General features: G+C 37.3%; 1 protein-coding gene across 32 annotated transcripts in view; it reads right to left on the bottom strand.

Annotated features, from left to right (window-relative positions):
- Window positions 1-21,374, bottom strand: part of LOC105490389 (NIMA related kinase 11) — a 310,323-nt gene that overhangs the window by 193,618 nt on the left and 95,331 nt on the right. For 27 of the 32 annotated variants that reach the window (XR_011619681.1, XR_011619682.1, XM_011755916.3 and 24 more), the window contains 3 exons: window positions 5,350-5,499; window positions 5,178-5,256; window positions 2,737-2,822 (listed from right to left, as the gene is read on the bottom strand). The exons of 4 other annotated variants lie outside the window; for them this stretch is intronic. Coding sequence is in view for 26 of the 28 variants with exons in the window: in XM_011755916.3 (XP_011754218.2) it covers window positions 2,737-2,822; window positions 5,178-5,256; window positions 5,350-5,499 (315 nt within the window). In the remaining 2 variants the exon portion in view is untranslated. The remainder of the gene's footprint in view (window positions 1-2,736; window positions 2,823-5,177; window positions 5,257-5,349; window positions 5,500-21,374) is intronic. One more of the 32 variants, XM_071090900.1, reaches the window with a different exon arrangement.

Raw genomic sequence — 21,374 nt, 5'->3', positions numbered from 1 at the left:
CTCAGGTGTCCCTGGTGATCAAGGGGTCTCCTCCAGCTGGAATTCCAGAGGCCTGTGGCAAGAGTAGGTTGCTCCCTGCCAGTTCAACTCACCCATTCCCCCAGCATCACTGGAGACCAGGAATGGGTCCTGGTGCACAGGTGTACAGTGGCCCCATGCAGGATTCCCAACTTCCTCCCCCTTCAGCCCAGCTTCTGTGCCTTCTCTCCAGCCACTCTCAGGAACATCTGTTAGGAGTGTGCCAGTAGTCCTGGTCCCTCAGTGGCAGCTGTTCCACCTGGCTGCACCTAGTTGGGCATCTTGTCCCCTACCTCATGCTAAATTTTATTGACTCTGTCTTCTATTCCAGGCTTAATACAGTAGATATTTTTGTTGTAGCATGGTGTCATGGTTAATTGCACAGATTAATAACACACTCTGGGTTCAAGAATACACAAACTTTTTCCCACTGCCCAGACTGTAATGGACAATGTCTACACTCCCAGGACCAACATAAGATTTAGGATAGTGAGATACCTCAGGAGCAAAATCTAAGGGGGCACCAAAAAATTCAGTAACCAAGATAATTTTAATGAAAATTATTTTTAAAAATCAAAGTTAATTTCAAAAAGCTATAAAGACTACAATAGCAAAATTTTAAGGACAGGACCCAACCCTGAACTTATACAATTCCACCTCACTTTCCTCACCCTGATCCTGGCCCTGCTGGACCCTGTCTTTAAACTTTTAATATTTTGTTACCAGGGATTTTAAGCATTAATTTGGAGTTTTACAATACTACATTAAAATTTGATCTTGATTATGAGTTTTTGGTGTCCCATTGAAATTTTGCCACAGGGTCAAGGGCCTCACTTGCATTATCCTGGTCCCAGCAGATCGCTGTGAATACCTTTAGACCTTTTTTTTTTTTTGTGGAATGTTCACAGCCTCTTCAGTGTTTTTGATCCCAACAATCAGCACATAAACCTCTTTCGATGTATTGTTAATGTTAAGCATGTTTCTTTAACTGAAAAAGAGGCTAAATAATCACATTGGCTAACATTTTAGCAGGTAATAACCCCATGCTTATAAGCACTTTACATGAATTAACTCACTCAAATGCAGAGCAACTCTGTGAAGTAGGTACTTTTTTTATAGTCATAGAGAGGTTAAGTAACTTGTCCAAAGTAATATAGAGTATTACCTGGGAGCTAGAATTTGAATTGAGAGAGTGTTATTAATCTGTGTAATTAACCACTATACCATGCCACAGCAAAAAATATTTACTGTATTAAGCCTGGAATAGAAGACATGGTCAATACAATTTAGCATGAGGGAGGGGGCAAGATGGCCGACGAGAGGCAGCCAGGCAGACAGGGATGACTCGCACACGTCTAAAAATCTTCAGAGGGAAGGCACATTGAAAGAACTTCAACCACATTCTCAATGGCATTTGCTTCTCTTCCTGACTTGATTAGGGCCCAATACTATAGAAGACCTTTTGCACTCCACTCTTTCCTTGACAAACACTATGAGAAAATTGTAATGACCTCTGAGGACAGTTCTAATACCTCTCTGACACCATCCAGACCACAGACTCCAGAGGACATTCAATTTTCAGGAATATACATCTCTTATTTTGTCAGACCAATGGATCTCCTTGAAACATAGTCATAGATCTCAAAAATAGCAGTGACCATCTGAAGTTAATATTTCATAATGTAAAATACCCTCCAAACAACTGGATTCTAGAACACTGTTAATTGTAAACAGTGTCAGTTTTATAACTGCAGTACAAAATGATAGCCAAAACTAGTCCAGTATTTAAAAAATATCTACTACTCTCACATCTCTAGTTAATAAAATACAATTGGAAATTTCGATGTTTCTTGAAATAGCAAATAATAAACCATAAAAACAAGGTTATTAGGAACATGCCTAAAAATTTACCCCCTGTGGTATATAGTGTATCTTAACTGGAGATCATGCAAATTTCCTCAGTTTGAAAGTGAAGATGGAAAGCAAACATGGTGGAGTTGAGAAACATTGGACTGGGTGTTGGAGGAGTGTATTTGTGCTAGAGCAGCCTATTGAGAGCTTCTGTTTTCACTCCACTGTCCTGCACACCTCTTGTATACTACAGTCGTTCATGACTGTACAACTATGCAAAAACCCAAAACATACGAACCTAGTATTCTGGGTTCTTGCAAGTTACAGAACAAAAATTTTGAACGAGGTAGGAGAGGGAAGTTAGATCAGGAAATAAATTTGTTTCTTTGGGAAATACATTGTTTAGTTCTTATATGAAGGAATGTATATTTCAAGAAAGTGAATTTCAGCTTATTTTCAATTGTCCCAGGACTTCACAATGTTCTCTTGTCAATAGATACTCTGCCAGTTCACATTAAACAAACAACATGTGAAAGCCATTTGTGGTTATTATGGAAGGCTCATTAGCATAAATGTTACTAAATATTTGGGATATTAACTTCTCTATATCCTTGCAAGGCAACTGCAGAGCTACCCTGCAGATTTGTAAGCTGTGCAGTGGTTTAAACTTTTATGATTTCAATTTGCTACCACCTGGGGTAAAGGGCTTTGGAACACCAAGTTCCTGAAGCTCCTTAATTTCTTGGCAAGACTTAAGTGAATTCTAGGATACTCCATGCAGTCAGTTTAGTGCTAATAGATTTTTAAAGACAAATGCATTCAACATTTACACTCGATGGGCTTTTTAAAAACAAAGCAATTACTTACATGGCATTAATTAAACAAGCAGCCTCCTTCTGACAATCCAAATTCTTGTCTTCCAGAGTCATTTCTGAATGTCTACACATTAGGTGCTGCAAAAAAGTTCAACAACCCTGACATACCTTAAAGGCTCCTCTTTCGGGATGAAAGGGAATAAATTACCAAGTATCTTTTCAGATTTGGGGTACTTTTGACCACGGCAGGGAGCCTGAGAACAAAGCATGCTATTTTTTCCTGGGTTCCGTAAAATTACATGGTAGCTTTTCCAAGAAGATTTTGCAGGGTCAGGCTCCTGCCTGTCTCTCCAGCTTCATCTTGCACTGCTTGCTCTCTCACTCCCTTTTGCCAATCATGGGCAGGCCTACTTTCAGCTACAAGAAGATACAAGCTTTTTCCAACCTCCCAGACTGTAGAGGACAGTATCTACACCCCCAGGGCCAGTGCAAGGTTTAGGCAAGTGAGATACCTCAGGTGCAAAATCTAAGAGGACACCAAAAAACTCAGTAACCAAGACAAACAATTTTAATGAACATTATTGTTAAAATTAATGTCAAAAAACTATAAAGAATACAATAGCAAAACGTTAAAGACAGGATCCAACCCTGAACTTACACAATTCCACCTCACTTGCCTCACCGTAATCCTGGCCCTGCTGGATCTTGTCTTTAAACTGTTAATACCTTGTTACCTGGGATTTTAAGCATTAATCTGGATTTTTAAAATATTACTTTTAAAATATTATGAGTTTTTAGTGTCCCCTTAAATTTTACCCCAGAGTCAAAGGGCTCACTTGCCTCATCTTGGTCCCAGCAGATCCCTGTGAATACTTTTTGACCCTTTTTATTTTTTTTTGAATGCTCACAGCCTCTTCAGTGTGTTTTTGATCCCCACAACCAGCATATGAGGCTCTTTTTCAGAGGACCACCCGCAGGTTCTACTGGATCCCATTTGGCCTTCACAGAAGGAGAGATGGAAGTACCAGGAAACCTAAGCCTGCCTCCGTCTCTCCTGTCCTGCCTTCCCCATGACCGCGTGGGCTTCCCTGAGAGCATAGGCTTACATAAGAACCCTCCCATCGGTATCTACCTCCAAGGCACAACATAATCAGGACCTTTGTGCCAGCTATTCCCTGTGATTCGAACACTGTTTCTGAGGCTCTTTACATGGCTGGTTGCTTCCCATTGGCTCGCTGGTAAAGAAATGTCAAGTACTCCTTTGACCACCAAAGCCCTTCCTTTCTCCCTTATTTTTACAGTATCCTGTTTGTTTATTATACTTTCTTCCTAGTGCTAGGCATATACTTATGTTATTTACATCCTTACTTTTTCTTGGTTATTGGCTTCTCTCACTAGTCAAGCTTCAAAAGGACAGGAAACATACCTGTTCCTTTCATTTTGGCATCCCCTGGTGTCAGCACAGTGCCCAGCACTCAATTAATAAGTACACATCATTTATCACCTTTGCTTCCTTTGGATTTGCAACATGCCCCACTGATGAAAAGCTATGCACAGTTTTTAAGATGGATGACCATTTTGTGGTTCTTCTTAAAGTTACCCATAAAATTAGAGGAAACTTGCTTCAGGGATTTGTATTGTAAAACCCTGAGAAGTTAAAAAACAACAACAACAACAACAACAAAAAAAACCCAAAAGCCCTCTAAAGAGGGGACCATTTGCTGCTTTCTTAATACCTGAGACACGGCCTCTATATCACATTTCCTAATTTACAAGAAAACAAAATAAACTTAGCTAATCATTAAAAAGTATTATTGTGATATATAATAAAGGATTGGAATTATAAATGCTCAGTGATAATCCTAGATTTTAGTATTCTCTGTTACTATATTCTTGTCCTTGCAGGGATATAGTTACAAAGTGTTTGGGTAAGATCTGTCCACAGGGCTCCAAGGACAGATGTTGAGTTTTGGCATAAAAAACCCCTCACTTCTCATTTTCAATGGCACTAGGGAATGGGAGTTCACACACACCTTATTTTGGAAAGAGATTGTCCTGACTACTATTTTTCTCAGCTTTTTAAAATTCGTATTTATTTATTTATTTTTGAGACAGAGTCTCACTCTGTCACCAGGTTGGAGTGCAGTAGCACAATCTTGGCTCACTGTAACCTCTCCCTCCTGGGTTCAAGTGATTTTCCTGCCTCAGCCTCCTGAGTAGCTGGGACTACAGACACACACCACCACGCCCAGCTATTTTATTTTATGTTTTTTGTATTTTTAGTAGAGACGGGGTTTCACTATGTTGGCCAGGATGGTCTCGAACTCTTGACCTCATGATCTGTCCGCCTCGGCCTCTCAGCTTCTTTTTGACCTTTTTCCTCCTTTCTGGTTGATTCTTACTGCATCGTATCCCCTCTGCATATCTTCAAGTCATGGAATGTGTATACAAATGCTAATACCTGTTTCGAAGAATCCCTTTCATTTTAAATACCTGTAGCTGCTCATCAATGTAAGGGATCTTTAAAATTTCGATAGCAGATGGTCTTAATGAAGGATTCTTGTTCAACATGCTGTAATGTTTAAAAAGAAAATTATTTTTCAAATGAACTAAAATATAAGTACAATTTTCAACTATTTCTGGGACAACATATTTATTTCTATACCTTTCCATGATGGCATTTAGTTCTTTTGGATATCTCTCAGGGAGAGAAGGTGTGTCACCTTCAACAATTTTTAAAACAATGGATAAGAAATTGGAGCCAGCGAATGCATGATTCATGCAGCACATCTCATATAAAATGCATGCCAGTGACCTGAAGACAAAGTCAAAGAATTTAAACAAGGAACAAATATCCTATTTTAAATTTTTTCATCATACAAAACCTCAGATGTGTTGGGGCATTGGCTGTGAGGCACAAACACGCAATCAGTAGTTGACTTAAAAACTGCAGTTTCATACTGTTTTTTTCCATTTAAAGACATGCTTACCAAAAAAAAAAAAAAAAAGGGAAAGAATAAAGCACAAAAGTAAGTCTGAATGACAGCTTCTTTATCAAAGAATAAGCAGCCCAAGAGTTAACAACATGCCCACACATAGTAAAGATTCTAAGTATTTGATCAATGTAAGGATTTTTTGAATTAGCCTTTAATAAATAAAATGCAGCTGAAGATTATCTTCCTAAGGCAGTTTGATAATTTTATATATGCAAAATATAATTTTAATTTAGCAGCCTAACCTTCCCTCTAATGTGCATCCAAGCATTTTTAAAAGGAAACTGGCATTATTTATTATTCTCTGAATATAATCCATTTGCAAGTGGGGTGGAAGAGCAGCTACTTGAAGCCCACATTAAAATGGATAATTCTCCTATGGTGAGTATGAAACAGAATATTAAAATTCTAGATAAGTCCAACACTGATTTGGATTAACCATGCAAATCAATAACCTCTAAACCAGCAGGAAAATATTTTAAATAACTCTACATCATTAAAAAAAAACTGAAAGAGAAATTCCTGTCTGAGCTTAGTATTAAGAAATAATAGCACTTCTCCTGAATAATGAATTATTTTTATCTTATGGACATTATGAATTATGTAACTGTCCAGGTTTTCCTTTTCATGTTAGTCACTTGAAAGATAAGAAATAAACTTGTGATTGACCTTGTGTAAGTTACATTTTATGTAACTTTTAACAATGTCCTTAATACAACAAAGGATAGACAGAAATAAATACATTAATAATATCATTGAACTATTTTGTGGGTGTTCATGAAAATGTGCATTTGTAAGAGAATTTTGGATACATACACTGAGAATATTTCTGTTCCAGTAAATAATAACACTAAAAATTTCCAACTGAGCTGATTGGTACTTTACATTTTACAAAGCACTGACAATATCTCAACAGTCCCTCATAACTTCCCAGTGAAATAAAGTAGAGCCCATGTAATATTTTTCCCATTTTATAGGTAAAAAACTGGCTCAGAAAACTTAAATGACTTGGCCAAGGTCATATAGGTAGTAAATGGTAGAACTGACTTTTGAATTAAGGCATTTATTTTTCAAAATCCTAGACTGTTTCCATTAAAGAATGCTAGAAAGAAGGGGGAGATGTTAGAACAAAGTGCATGAAATCAACTAGAATACCAATATCAATGTAAATATTAAAAATGACAAAAACTATTTGAAAATCAATAAATTTTGCATCTATCTGAAAGACTATTAAATGGCATCTGGTTAGATTTCTATACCCAGAAAAAACATTCCTTCAAATTAAGATGAAATAAAGATGTTTTTAGCCAAGCAAAAACAGAGATTTCATTATCAGCAGGAAAGCATTTCTTAAATCCTAGACATAAATTTTTCTAACAGAAGAAAAATGATCCAGACAAAAACAATGAGTACAAGAAGAAATAAAGAGCACCAAAAAAGTAATTTTGTGAATATGCATAAATGAATATTAACTCTACAAAATAAAATTAACAATATCTTGTGGTGCTTAAAAATTACGTAGAATAAAAATTCATGACAAAAATAAGGCAAATGACACAAGAGGGAAAAGATTCCAATTAAAAAACTAAATTATCAGACTGGAAAAATAAAAGGTATATTCTGCTCACAAAACAAACTTTAAATGTAGGAACACAGAGAGGCTGATAGAAAAACCATACAAACACCAAAATGGCAAGAAACACGACTAAGATTAAGATGGTGGATCAATAAAACAAGCAAACCACCAGGAATATAAAACAATTCTAAATCTGTATACACCCAATAATGTGTGTGTGTGTGCATGTGCATCGTGTGTGTGTGTGCATGTGCATCGTGTGTGTGTGTGTATGAAGCAAGAACTGACAGAATTAAAAAAATCAATCAAGATAGAAAAAATCTACACGATGACAAAATTGACATAATTGGCAAGCTGATGTAAATGCAACCAACAATAACAGAATTCAATGTTTTTTCAAGGGCACAGGGAACATTTACCAAAATTGACAATTTACACAGGGCCATAAAGCAAGCCTTAACAATTTTTAAGGACTGAAATCTTCAAAGCCTGATCACAGTAAAATTGTGCTAGACATGAATAACAGAGCGATAGAGAAAAAGAGATAATTGTAAAACCATAAAATTTCCAACTGCTTGAAAACTAAGAAATACACATCTAAATAATCCTTAGGTCAAACAAGAGATTAGAAACAGTTTTAATGGAATGCTAACGAAGATACCAAATATCAACACATTGAATGCAGTTAAGGTGCTTACAGCAAAATTCAAAGTATTAAATGCATATATTACAAAAAAAAAAAGCTTAAAATCTATCATATAAGTCAACTTGAGAAGCTAAAAAAACAGCAAATCACACCAAAGAAAGTTTAAGGAAATAAATTTTAAAAGAGAAGAAATTAATGAAATAGAAATAAACAATAGAAACAAAGTCAGTGAAGACTAATACATTTAATAGATCTCTAGCAAGGCTGATCAAGAAAATCAGAAAAAAAACACAGATTAACAATAACACAAATTGAAAAAGGTGCAACACTATAGACTCCACAGATATTAGAAAGTGTTAAGATGACATTATAAACATGTTTTTTCCAATAAATTTGACAATATGGATAAAGTTAACAGTCTTCTAAGAACACAACTTACTGACACAAGAAGAAAAACATAATCTGAATAGTTTTTTATCTATTAAACAGAGATAATTTCTTATTTAAGGTAATAAAACTCAAAGCAGAATTACCATTTGACCCAGCAATCCCATTAGTGGGTATATACCCAGAGGAATATAAATCATTCTACTATAAGAACACATGCATGCATATGTTCATTGCAGCATTGTTCACAATAGCAAAGATATGGAATCAACCTCAATGCCCGTCAATGGTAGACTGGATAAAGAAAATGTGATACATATAAATGATGGAATATAAAAGAATGAGATCATGTCCTTTGCAGCAACATGGATCAACCTGGAGGCAAACTAATAGAGGCACAGAAAACCAAACACTGCATTTTCTCACGTATAAGTGGGAGCTAAACATTGACTACATGTGAATGCAAAGAAGGGAACAACAAACACTGGGGCCTACTTGAGGGTAGAGGGAGAGGAGGAGGTTGAGGAACTCAAAAATAAAAGTAAAGAGGCAGTTGCTGTAACAAACTATAAACAAACACATAAATAAAGGTTTAAACACAAAAAATATAGTTAACAATAATTTATTATGTATTTCAAAATAGAAGATTTGGAATGTTCCCAACACAAAGAAATGATAAATGTTTGAAGCAATGAATATCTCAATAACCTAGATTTGATCATTATGCATTGTAAGCTTGTATCAATATACCACATGTGCCCCATAAACATGTACGATCATTATGTATGCATAAAAATTTTTTTAATTAAAAAAAACTGCCTATTGTGTACTATGCTTAACACCTGGGTAATGACATAATCTCTACACCAAGCCCATGTGACATAATTTTTTTATATATATATGTATATATATGTATGTATGTATAAAACAAACCTACACATGTACCCCTGAACCTAAAATTTTAAAATAATAATAATTGAGATAGACAACAGAAGTATCCCCTGACCCTCTATCTCAAAAGTAAATATTATAAAGCAATCCTTGTAAGAACAGGAGCTACATTTGTTTGGTTTTGTTTTTGCCTACCAATGTATTTTCAGCACAACAACAGAACAGTGGCTAGCTGTATCTTTTCAATAGAGATATTTGTTGAATACAGAAAAATAAAACAAAATAATAAAAAGCTCTTGCAAAGAAAAACTCCAGGACCAGATGGCTTTACTGATAAATTCTTCCAAACATTTAAGAAATAAATAACAATAATCTTGCTCAACCTCTTCATTCTGTAAGACTAGGACAAGTTTGATACTAAAATATAACAAGGATATTATATGAAAGGAAAATTACAAGCAAACGTTTTCATGAATGTTGATTCAAATAACCCACATTTACACACACATATTAGCAAATAGAATACAGTGACATATTAAAAAGATAATACATCATGACCACATAGATTTTATTTCAGAAATACAGTTGACTTAATATATGAAAATAAATAAATATATATCTCATTATAGAAAAAAGTTGAAAAACCATATCACCATCTTGATCGATGCAAAAAAGCATTTTATAAAATTCAAAACTTATTGTATTTTTAAAAAGAAGAAAACTCCTAGCACACCAGATATAGGAGGGAACTTCCTTAATCTGATTTTTTGAAGCTTAAAAATACATAGTAAACATGATGCTTATTGGCGAAATATTGAAAGTTTATTATTTTCTTCTGAGATTAGGAACAAAATAAGAATGTCTACTATCATCACTTCTATTGAACACTGTAATGAAGGTGCTGCCCAAAGCGATAATGCCAGAAAAAGTAAATTTTTTAAAAAATCTATAAAGATTAGTAAAGAAAACATTAGACTGTCATTAATCATGTCAACATGATTGTGTACAGAAGAAATTCCAAAGACCTGACAAACTGTTAGACTTAACGAGGGAATTATGCAAGACTGCTGAATACAAAGCCCTTCATTTCTATAAACTTGCACAAAAACACACTTAAAGTGGCCCACAAAATACGAGCCAAAATCCTAGCAGACATTTTGGCAGGAACTGACAAGCAGATTCTAAAATTTATATGGAAATACAAAGGGACCTGAATAGCCACAGCAATTAAACAAGAACAAATTTAGAAGTTTGTATGACCAAATATCAAGATTTATTATAAAGTTATATTGCTTATATTATAAAGTTATATTACCTATGAAAGTGTGGTATTGGCAAAGAAGAAAAAACTATATACCAATGAAATAAAATAGAGGGCTCAAAAACAGATTCACACATATTTAATCACTTGATTAACGCAAAAATAAGCTGCACTCCATGGTAGAGGAAAATATGACTTTTTCAACAAATTATGCTGGGCCAATTGAATATTCATATAGAAAAAAATGTACTTGGATTTCTGTCTCATACCATGTGGCCACATACATACACAGATCAATTATAGATAGATGTTACTGTGAAAGATAGAATCAAATTGAGTCGGCTTTAAAAGAAAACAGGAGAAGATAGAATCAACTGAGTAGGCTTTTAAAAGAAAACAAGAGACTATCTTCATGATCTTGGAATAGGCAAAGATTTCTTAAACAAGACACAAAAGGCACTAGTGATAAAGTTATGAACTTACAAAATGAACTTCATTAAAATTACAAACTTCTATTCATAAAAAGACACCATTAGGAGAGTGAAAAAGAAGACACATAGTGTAAGAAAATATCTGCAACTCAAATATTCATCAGACTACCAAAATATGGATAAAATTAATTAAAACTTCTATAAATCAATAAGAAAAATGAGAGAATCCAATAGAAAAATGGGCAAAAGACTTAACAGACACTCAATGGCCAAAAGCCATGAGAAGACGCCCAACATTTTTAGTCATCAGAAAAGTGCAAATTAAAACCATTGTGTCCTACCACTACATGCTACACACTCATCAGAATGGCTAAAAAGAAAAAGACAGACAATACCAAGTCAGTACTTGTTAAACTATGAAAAAAAAAGTTTCCTTAGGAAAACAAGAGGGGCTAAATATCACTTAAAAAATATAATCATCAAGTTGAACCAAATACTTTTACTAATGTAGAATGTGTAAAATATTTACGTTATGAATTGCCACAATATACTTAGTTATTTCCCCATAGAAGAATCTATAATTCAAACTTCAAGAATGTCCTCTTATACAGAATAGTAGAGTTACAAGAGACTATAAACATTTGCTCATTTCAAACTCTGGTTTTATCAGTGAGAAAACCAAAGCTGAGAGAGAGGAAGTAATTTGCCCAGAAAGGTACCATGTCAGATCAGCTCATGTTGGTATTGGTATTAGTTCTCATCCAATACTTTTTAAAATTTCTCTTTTAAAAAGTTACATTGACCACATTCTGTTATATAGCCTAATACACACATAATAATCTGAAAACTGAAAAAAAGAAATCAAATTTGCAAGTCCAAGTAACAGAAGGCTAGCAATCACTCAGCACCTACACACTCTCTTCTGACGATTTATGCTCACCCCACATAGGCTCAGGGTCTCCTTGAGGAGAAGATTAGAAACAGAACAAGCTAGACAACCTCTCCTGGCCTGGGCATATCTGAAGGGTTGTATGGGAGCAACAATCTCTGATCCAGAACATTTTAAAGTGTCTTGGAAGCAGCTATTAGATTGTCTCCACCAATAATACAAATGGTAACAACAAAAATGATAATAATAGTAATAATGAATATGATAGCTGGAATGTTAATAGTGTTCACTATGAGCCAGGCCCTCTTCTATGTTCCTTTCATATTTTAACTCATTGACTTACCCTCACAACAATCCTAATGAGGTAGGAACTATTATTATCATTCCCATATTTTAGATGAGAAAACCATAAGATTAGGTAAATTGTTCAAGGTTCCATATTGAGTAGGTCATAAAGCTGGGATTGTAGCCCAGGCTATCTGGCTGTAGAGACACAGACTCTCTATGCTATCCTGCTTCTGGATCTTGCACCAATCAGAGCATTCTGGATCACGAAAGGCTCTCCTGAGTTGGAAAACATGGCTAGCCCTGACAGAGCCTTTTAAGCAGGGGCTGATTTCCCAAGGTAATTTCAGGTTCTATATAGAACCTTAATTCACTTTTAAAAATCACTGGGGCCTTAGACAACAAACTATGCAGGGCATCACACCACGGCAAATATAGGGCACACAGACAATGAGACCTTCTGTGGAAAAAGGAAGGCAGACAAGTTTGGTTTTGCTTGGAAGGAAAGAGGGCTTAGTGGTCTATTAACGGTGAATTGATCAACAAGTCAAATTCTGGTTTGATGGAGATGTAACTCTATTTTGATGAATTTATTAAGGTTATAAAAAGATGTGGTAGGCCAGGCACAGTGGCTCACACCTGTTATCTCAGTGACTTGGGAGGCTATGCTGGGGCAATGAGTTGAGGCCAGGAGTTTAAGACCAGCCTGGGCAACATAGCAAGACCCCATCTCTACAAAAAATAAAAATATATTAACTGGGTATGGTATAATACACACCTGTATTCCTAGCTACTCCAGAGGCTGGGGTGGGAGGATCACTTGAGCCCAGGAGTTTGAGGTTACAGTGAGCTATGATTGCACAACTGCACTCCAGCCTAGGCAACAGAGTGAGACCCTCTCTAAAAATAAATAAAAATAAAAAAGATATGCAATTATCTGGCTAAAGAAACTATGGAACAATTAGATCTATAGGCTAACTTAGTAATCAGTTAATTCTGATATAAGTCTATAGTACTCTCTGTTTTGGAAATCCTCTCAGTATGCAGTGCAATTACCTGTTTCACTTTGATGACTAATATTTGCTTGCACTCTAGCACATAGAGAAGACTTCATTTATCAGCCAGTAACTTGTGGAAACGGACCTGCTATAGTGGTCCCAGTGTACCTAACCCTAGAATGGGCGCCAGTAACTGAAACTTGGACCAACTGATTACAGAAACTACCTTGACGCTCAAAGGTAAAAGATTTTTGGTTACCTACCATATCTCAGAGCCCCTGTCAGTGTTTCCCAAACTTTAACATACATGCAAATCACTTAGGGGTTTTGTTAAATACATACGGTAGGTAACCAAACTACATATGGTGACTATATTTCTATGTACCAAGTGTTTTTTTTTTTTTTTTTCTAGTTTCCAACCAGACATTTCCATATAGGAATAATCTAAAACTCTTTACTTCCATCCTTTTAAAATAATTTTCTTTTGTTTGACTCCCAGGTCTTCAGTCTGTTGATACAAAAGTAGATTGGGGGTGGGAGAGAGCTGAAATAAACAAGTGAGACGTGTATTTTACTTAGAAGTCTACGATTTGCATTCCTTTCTTTTTCCAAAATACAGACAACTTTGAAGAGGTAAGCAAATAAATCCCTGAGGGAGTGAATACAAGCAATGAAAAAGAAGGCTGGGATCAGGTGTCTGTGAAGCAAATTACACCTGAACTCCATAAACTTACCATCTGTCCAAGTTGAACAACTTGTCCGGAACTACTGAGAAAATTTTTGAAGCACAGGTTGATTGACAATAAATCACAAATGTAATTCAGGCTTTGTCTTGTCTTAAGGTAACTAAATTTACCCTTCAAAATCTGCCAGACTCTGCAAAGGCAGGCCTGCCCCAGGGCAATGCATGACTCTAGTTGGTTAGGAAGTTTTGTTGATCTTCTAGATAATGTTTTTATTTGATGTAATTGAGGAGCATCCTGATATATTCATCTAGAAAAGAGTAATCAGTTCAATCTATGGAATTCAATCAAAATATAACGAAATGAAAATAAATATAACGAAAACCATTGGGCTGCTTGAAGTAATAGTACTTAAGAAACAATATTATATAGCAATTGTTTATGAATAACCTACCATATCTCAGAACCTCTATCAGTGTTTCCCAAACTTTAACATATATGCAAATCACTTAGGGGTTTTGTTAAAATACTGATTCCAAGCATTTGGGGGGAAACAGTATATACAGTGGAAGCATAGTTTTTAGATCTTTCTTGAATCCACATATGAAAACAGAGCAGCTACAGAACAAAACTCAAAATCCATGAATAATATTATAATTTATAATAAAATCAGGTGATAAGATGTCCCCTTGAACCTCACAGTGCAAGTGAAGGAACACAAACCACATAGCTACATGACTGGCATAGTATCAGCATCTCTGTGAGAAGAAGCAGAGGGAAGCAACGGAGTGATCCAGGGACATGACAACAGAAGAACCTCAAACTATCCACAGTGGGCCAATCTAAGCATAGCAATTAAACCCAGCAGGGGTTCTGCCCAATCCAAAAGCAGGGTGAATGCAAGAAATCCCAAGATAAGGCTTAAAGCAGCTGGAGCAAAATAGTTCAGGGCTGTCCAAAAGAATTTATTGAACTCATGGAAATGTTCTTATTTCCACAAACAATAGCCACCAGCCACATTTGGCGTTTGAGCACTGAAAATGTGGCTAGTGTGACTGATGAGCTGAATTTTTTAAAGAATATTTAAAAAGAAAAGTGAACTCATTTCTTTTATCATATTCTAATATACTGCCACATTTTAGGGAAGACGACCCATAAAATTATAGACAAAACAAGGTTTGGGTGCATTTTCTCCTGTTCATACCAGCTCTTTCTAATTACTTTCCTCCATAACTGAGCTTTACAATGTTTCAAGGAAGATTATCAAATCTCTCTCCTCTGTAGTGGTCCCATGTCCTCCATACCGTAAGAATGTGGCTAATGGAGGAAAAAGATTAAAACCAGTGAGTGAGGAGGACAAGGAGACCACAGGGTGGCAGAAGAGAAAAACTGACCAAAAGTCGAAGCTTCTTTGCATCTTTAGCTGTTCTTGAGGTCACAGTTATAGATTCTATGCAAACCATACAGCTTGGGAAAGGATGTGGACAGTGATCGGAGTTGGGGTAGGGAGGTAGGTTGGCAATGGAAACAATGATCAAAGCATCCTTACATTACCAACGGTTATTCACTCAGCCACTCCATCAAGACCGAATACGGCAACAGCCAGCACTGCCCATGGGGCATCAACTGCTTCATACTTTGACCAAATTGCTATGTTCCAACTACTTTAATAATTTTATATCATCTCCGGAGACTCTTTTATGATGGACAGAACATCAAAAGTAGTAGAACATGCCAGGTTAATAGAAGACCTACCTATCTTCCTCCTTTGATCTTCACCAATCTTCTCCCTCCTGTCAGTTTTCTATAGCCCAGCTGGCATCATAGTAAGACTGACTCCCCTGGTAGATTGATTGCACTCTGCAAATATTCTTTTTCCCTTCCCCCACAGGGGGACTTGGCATAGGACTTGCTTCAGTCAACAGAATATGGGTGGATACGAAGTGTGTCACAACTAACTGAGTGGAGGATCTAAAGGCAGACATATGCTCTCTCTCTAGCACTGTATTGTCCATGTTAGCTCAGAGCATAACCTGTGTCCTGGAACTGGGAAAACCATGGATCAGAGCAGGCTGCACCTTGGAATAGAAACTCAGTTAATCTGCAGTCCTCATGTAATGCCAAAAAAAAATATACGAAGTAACTGAGAGTTTTTTGGAGTTCTTTGTTAGAGCAGCAAAGCTGACTGATACATCATTCCTCTGCTTAACAGCCTTTAGCAGTTTCTCATACTCCAGAAGAGTACAAGCTTCTTATCATAATTACATGGGTCATTCACCATCTGACCCCTGCCCGCCCTTCAGTCAAATGTACCAACACTCCCCTCCTTGCCACACACACACTTTGTCCTACAGCTAATCAGAAGACCCTGAGCTTTCTCACGCTTCCATGTCCTTTCATACCTTTTCTCAGAGTCTTTCAGGAGTCAGAGAAGGTCCAAGTCATTTGTAACTACTTTTAAATTCCCAGTATATTTTTTAAATGAATAAATACCACAATAAAAGTTTCAAAATTGGTGGCATATCTGAAATTTTGGCATTAAACAAACACCTTTAACATATACCACCTCATTTGGAGATAACTTTAAACACACACATTTGAGGCCCTTTGTGAATGAGAAGGCCCTGGGCAAATGGTTCTTCTGGCCAGCCACTTTCCCTACACAGTTCCCTCCCTCTTCTCCCAGTGGGCACCCCTCATTTTTGGTCATTGACATTGGGTCTTTTTACATGAAATACATTTGCCAAACTCTTATCCATGTTTTCCCCATCCTGAGCAGGAATCATGCACTCTCTAAGACTGTAGCTGATGCTCTCTACCCCATCCCCAGCTGTCAATCACTCTCCACTTTATACATCAGAACATGTATTGTACTACAACAGTATACAGCAATTTGTTTATATGTTTATCATTCCTTTGAGGACAGAAACCCTCATGTCTTCACGTCTCTTCCTTTCTGCAAATACTACCCTAGGGGCAAGAAAGAGTAAGGCTAAAGGTATGAGCTGTTCTGGTACACTGCCTTTCTGAGGTAGGAGGAGAAGCCCTAATTTACGAATTTCCATGGTATAAATACCATGGTTGTTTTCAAGTTACTAATGTGACATCAGTGAACACTGACTTGAGAAGAATTGTGGATAAGTGGGTCTTATGAGCTGGTATGAGCTCCAGCATACCACTGAATCATGGGAGTGACAGAAAGATAAGGCTGGAGTCAGATGGTCCAGTGCTGGGGCTGACGTTGGGGTGGGGGTTGGGAGAAAGAAGGCAAGGTCAGGAGGAGTGAAAGAAGAGTTCTGAGGCACATGGAAAAGTTGCTGGTCTGGAAGTTCTCAGCTGTGGTCCAGGTTCTTGGGTTCTACCCACCAAACAGACCAGCAAGTAGAGTGCCAGATTGCCCTCCTGGCACAAGCTTCTTCTCTTAAGCAATTTATTGAGCCTTTTGACATAAAGAAAATGAACACTGCCAGATTGTCATATGGAGGCCTAGATTAGAGGCTACTTCTCAATTCCTGCCTGCTGCTCTCCTGATGAAATCCTGCTCCAGTCACCACTGCTGCATAAAAAACCACCCCAAACCTTAGTACCTTAAAACAACAATAATCAGTCATTCTGATCATGAATCTTTTTGGTCAGAGACTGACAGGGAAGCCTTGAATCTGCTCCCCACAGCATCTGCTGGTGATGCTCAACTGAGGCTTAAGGATCCACTTCCAAGATGGCTCACGCACATGACTGGCCAATTGATGCTGGCTATCAGCTGGAAGCTCAGTGGGAGTAAAGATCAAAGGCCTTGGTTCCTCTCAATGTGGCCCTCTCCATGTTGGCCTCTCAATGTGCCACTCAGGCTTCCTCACAACAGAGTAGTTGGGTTCCAAGAACAAGAATTTCAAGAGAACCAAGAAAAATCTATGTTGTTTTTATTATCTAGATTCAGAAGTCACATAGCATCAATTTTGCCATAATCACAGCCTTACCCAAATTAAAGGTGAGGGAACACAGACCCCAACTCTCAATAAGAGTGTGTCAATATCACATTATAAAAAGAACATATGAGAAGTGATATGTTATGATGGCCATTTTTGGAAAATACAATCTGCCACATGCCCCTATGGATAATGGGACATTTTACCTTATGCTCCCATTCAAAGAGGTCTCTTTCCTCAGAAATCCAGGCCCTGCCCAGGCTCTCAAGGCTGTACTCTTTCCTCGCCCCTGATGTTCCTTGCTACAAAGTGCCCAATCCTGGAATTTGAAAGATTCAACCCCAATTTGACTTCCTATAGAAAGACTAGTCTCAACTAGGGATTCCAAGAACCTAACCCACTTTTAGGAGAAGGACTTCCTGTACTGAATGCTATAAATAAATGAAGCCGGAAAAGTTTAACAGATTTCAGAACGAAGATAATGTTACATATGGGCAAACATTAACAGATGAAAACATAAGTAGTATTAGGCCAATTCTCCTTTAAGCAAATTCTCCTGTCTCCAGTTAAAAAGCAACTTAAACAATGAAGAATGGTGGTAAGATTTAATACTTGCCAAATAAATTTGCATGTTTGAAATAAGAACTTGTTAACACAAGTAAATTTTTCTTTTAGTAAGAGGAATGAAAGAAAATTCTGAGCTAAGCCTCCCTCTCCAATTCTCCCACAGAATTAACAAAACAAGAGTATATAAATTTGTCACATCATTTATTAATGACTTAAATCTGCTTGGTCTTCTATAACCTTCTTATACTTATATATTAATATCTTTTTCTAGATTCAGGAAGTTCTCTGTTATTATTCCTTTTAATAAACTTCTTACTCCTTATTTCTTTCTCCACTTCCTCTTTAAGGCCAGTAACTCTTAGACTTGCCTTTTGAAGCTACTTTCCAGATCTTGTAGGTGGGCTTCATTCTTTTTTTTTTTCTTTTTTCTCTTATCTCAGAGCTCTGTGTATTTTCCAATATCCTGTCTTCAAGCTTACTAATTCTTTCTTCTACTTGATCAATTATGCTATTAAGATACGCTGATGCATTCTCCAGTTAATTGATTTCTCAAGTCCAGAACTTCTGCTTGATTCTTTTTAATTATTTCACTCTCTTTGTTAAATTTATCTGATAGAATTCTGAATTCCTTCACTGTGTTATCTTGAATTTTGTTGAGTTTCCTCAAAACAGCTATTTTGAATTATCTGTCTGAAAGGTTGCATTTCTCTGTTTCTCCAGGATTGGTGCCTTATTTAGTTTGTTAGGTAAAGTCATGTTTTCCTGGTTGGTCTTGACACTTGTGAATGTTCATCAGTGCCTGGGCATTGAAGAGTTAGGTATTTATTGTAGTATTCACCATCTGGGCTTGTTTGTACCCATCCTTCTTAGGAAGGCTTTCCAGGTATTTGAAAATACTTGGGTGTTGTGATCTAAGCTACATTTGCATTGGGGCTACCCCAAGCCCAGTAACACTGTAGTTCTTACAGACTTGTAAGGGTACCACAACTTGGTGGTCTTAGATAACATGCAGAATAATTCTTTGGATTACAAGGCAAAGACTCTTGTTCTCTTTGCTTACTTTCTCCCAAACAAATGGAGTCTCTGTATTGAGTTGCCTGGAACTGAAGGTGGGGTGACACAAGCACTCCTTTGGTCACCACTACCGGGACTGTGCTGGCTCAGACCTGAAGCCAGCATGGCACCCTGTAACCATTTCCTATTACCTATGTTCACTCAAGGCCCTGGGGCTCTACAATCAGCAGATGATGAAGCCAGCCAGGTCTGTGTCCTTCTCTTGAGGGATGTGAGTTTCCTAGGTCCTGGGCAGGTCCAGAGATGCTCTCCCAGAGCCAGGGACTAGAGTTAAAAACCTTAGAAATCTGCATGGTGTTCTATTCTACTGTGGCTGTGCTGGCACTCAAGCCACATGACACAGTCCTTCCCATTCTTCCCTCCCCTTTCTATGTGCAGAGGAGCTTCACTCCATGGCCACCACCACTACAGGCCTATAGGGAATATTCCCAGGCTACCACTGATGCTCAATTAAGGCCTAAGGACTCTTCCTTCAGCTTGTGGTGAATACCACCAGGCCTGGAACTTATCCCACAGGGCACCGGCTCCCCTCTGGCCCAGGGAAGGTCCAGAAATGCTATCCAAGACCTAAGACATGGAGTCAGAGACTCCAAGATCTCCCTTGGTCCTCTACACAACTGTGGCTGAGCTGTTACCTGGTTTTTGGTTCTTATGAAGGTGATTCCTTTGTGTAGACAGTTGTAAAACTTGGTCTTCCTCAAAGGATAAATGCTTGAGGGGAAGGATACCACATTTTCCATGATGTGATTATTCTGAATTGCATGCCTATATCAAAATATTTCATGTACCCCATAAATATATACATCTACTGTGTACCCACAAGAATTAAAAATTTAAATTTTTTTAAAACCTGGTGTTCCTGGGGAGGGCCATGATCAGTGGAGTCCTTATTCAGCCATCTTGTACTGTCATTCCTCTATCAATATCAATTTAACAAGGATTTATTAGCTATATTATTAACCTTTTTAAAATTCATCAGGCCAAATTAGTACTATCTGCAGAGTTTGTATCAACCATTTCATTCTAGTCATTGAAAAAAATATATTAATGCTCAAATATACTTCACCTGACTGCAATGTTTTCTTACCTAAGCTCCTATTGGATGAAAAAACTGACACCAGTGCTTATTCCCTAGGAAATCACTCCCTAGTCAATAGCTTCCTTCTGAACCCATATAAGAACTTCCCAGGCCACGGGCAATGAAAAAAAAATGAATTCTTTTGCTCCAGAGCTTTCTTCACTAAGAGGGAGCTGATGAAGCTGTTGGCTGCCAGCTACTAGATGGCCCCATTTTAGTTACAGGAAATGCTGCCAAGTTGGACTGTATTTCTCAAAAAAAATAGGCTGTTGTCCCCATCCCTTCCCTGACCACCCTGGAAATGTTCTTCTGTGAGAATACTTTCTTGGTCCTGGCAGGTCAGGCAGGTGCTGGTTCTTCTCTGTTTTCTTCTACCCATAGCTAATCCTTGTCTGATACTTTGGCCCCAAGATCACGAGAGCCTGAGTCCAATGTTGGGCATGAACTAGACTCCTTCTCTGTCCCCTACCCAACCAACTTCCACACCAAATCTCCGAGAAAAACCCTGGGAGCTTCACAGTACACTCTGGATGTTGCCACTATTCCCACCACTGTTCCTTTACTTAAATCACCCAAAGAATATGGGGGCTACAAGATCAAAGAGCCATCTGGTTGGCTTCTCACAACAAAGTACACAAGACCAACAGTGAAATATTGTTTTCTTTCTGTTTAATTGCAGTACCATTATTCAAATAATATTGCCCTTTATTTGTTTCTCCTACCAAAATAACATACTCTAACTATTCATAGTTTAAATCAATTTAATGAGCTGGCCTAGGAACCCAACTCATATTTGTATTTCTCCTGTGGGTATAAGAGTATTCAACAATTGCTTATACAAATCAGCTGTGATCAAGGCATTGTCCTCAGTAAACCTAACTATCCAAACTTTGCAAATCACTTTATGCACTTTTGGAACCTAACCCACTTTTAGGAGAAGGACTTCCTGTACTGAATGCTATAAATAAATGAAGTCGGAAAAGTTTAACAGATTTCAGAACGAAG

The sequence above is a fragment of the Macaca nemestrina genome, chromosome 2 (assembly GCF_043159975.1).
Source record: "Macaca nemestrina isolate mMacNem1 chromosome 2, mMacNem.hap1, whole genome shotgun sequence".
Lineage (NCBI taxonomy): Eukaryota > Metazoa > Chordata > Mammalia > Primates > Cercopithecidae > Macaca > Macaca nemestrina.
The sequence above is the reverse complement of the archived record's forward strand: the minus strand, read 5'-3'. Positions and strand labels throughout refer to the sequence as shown.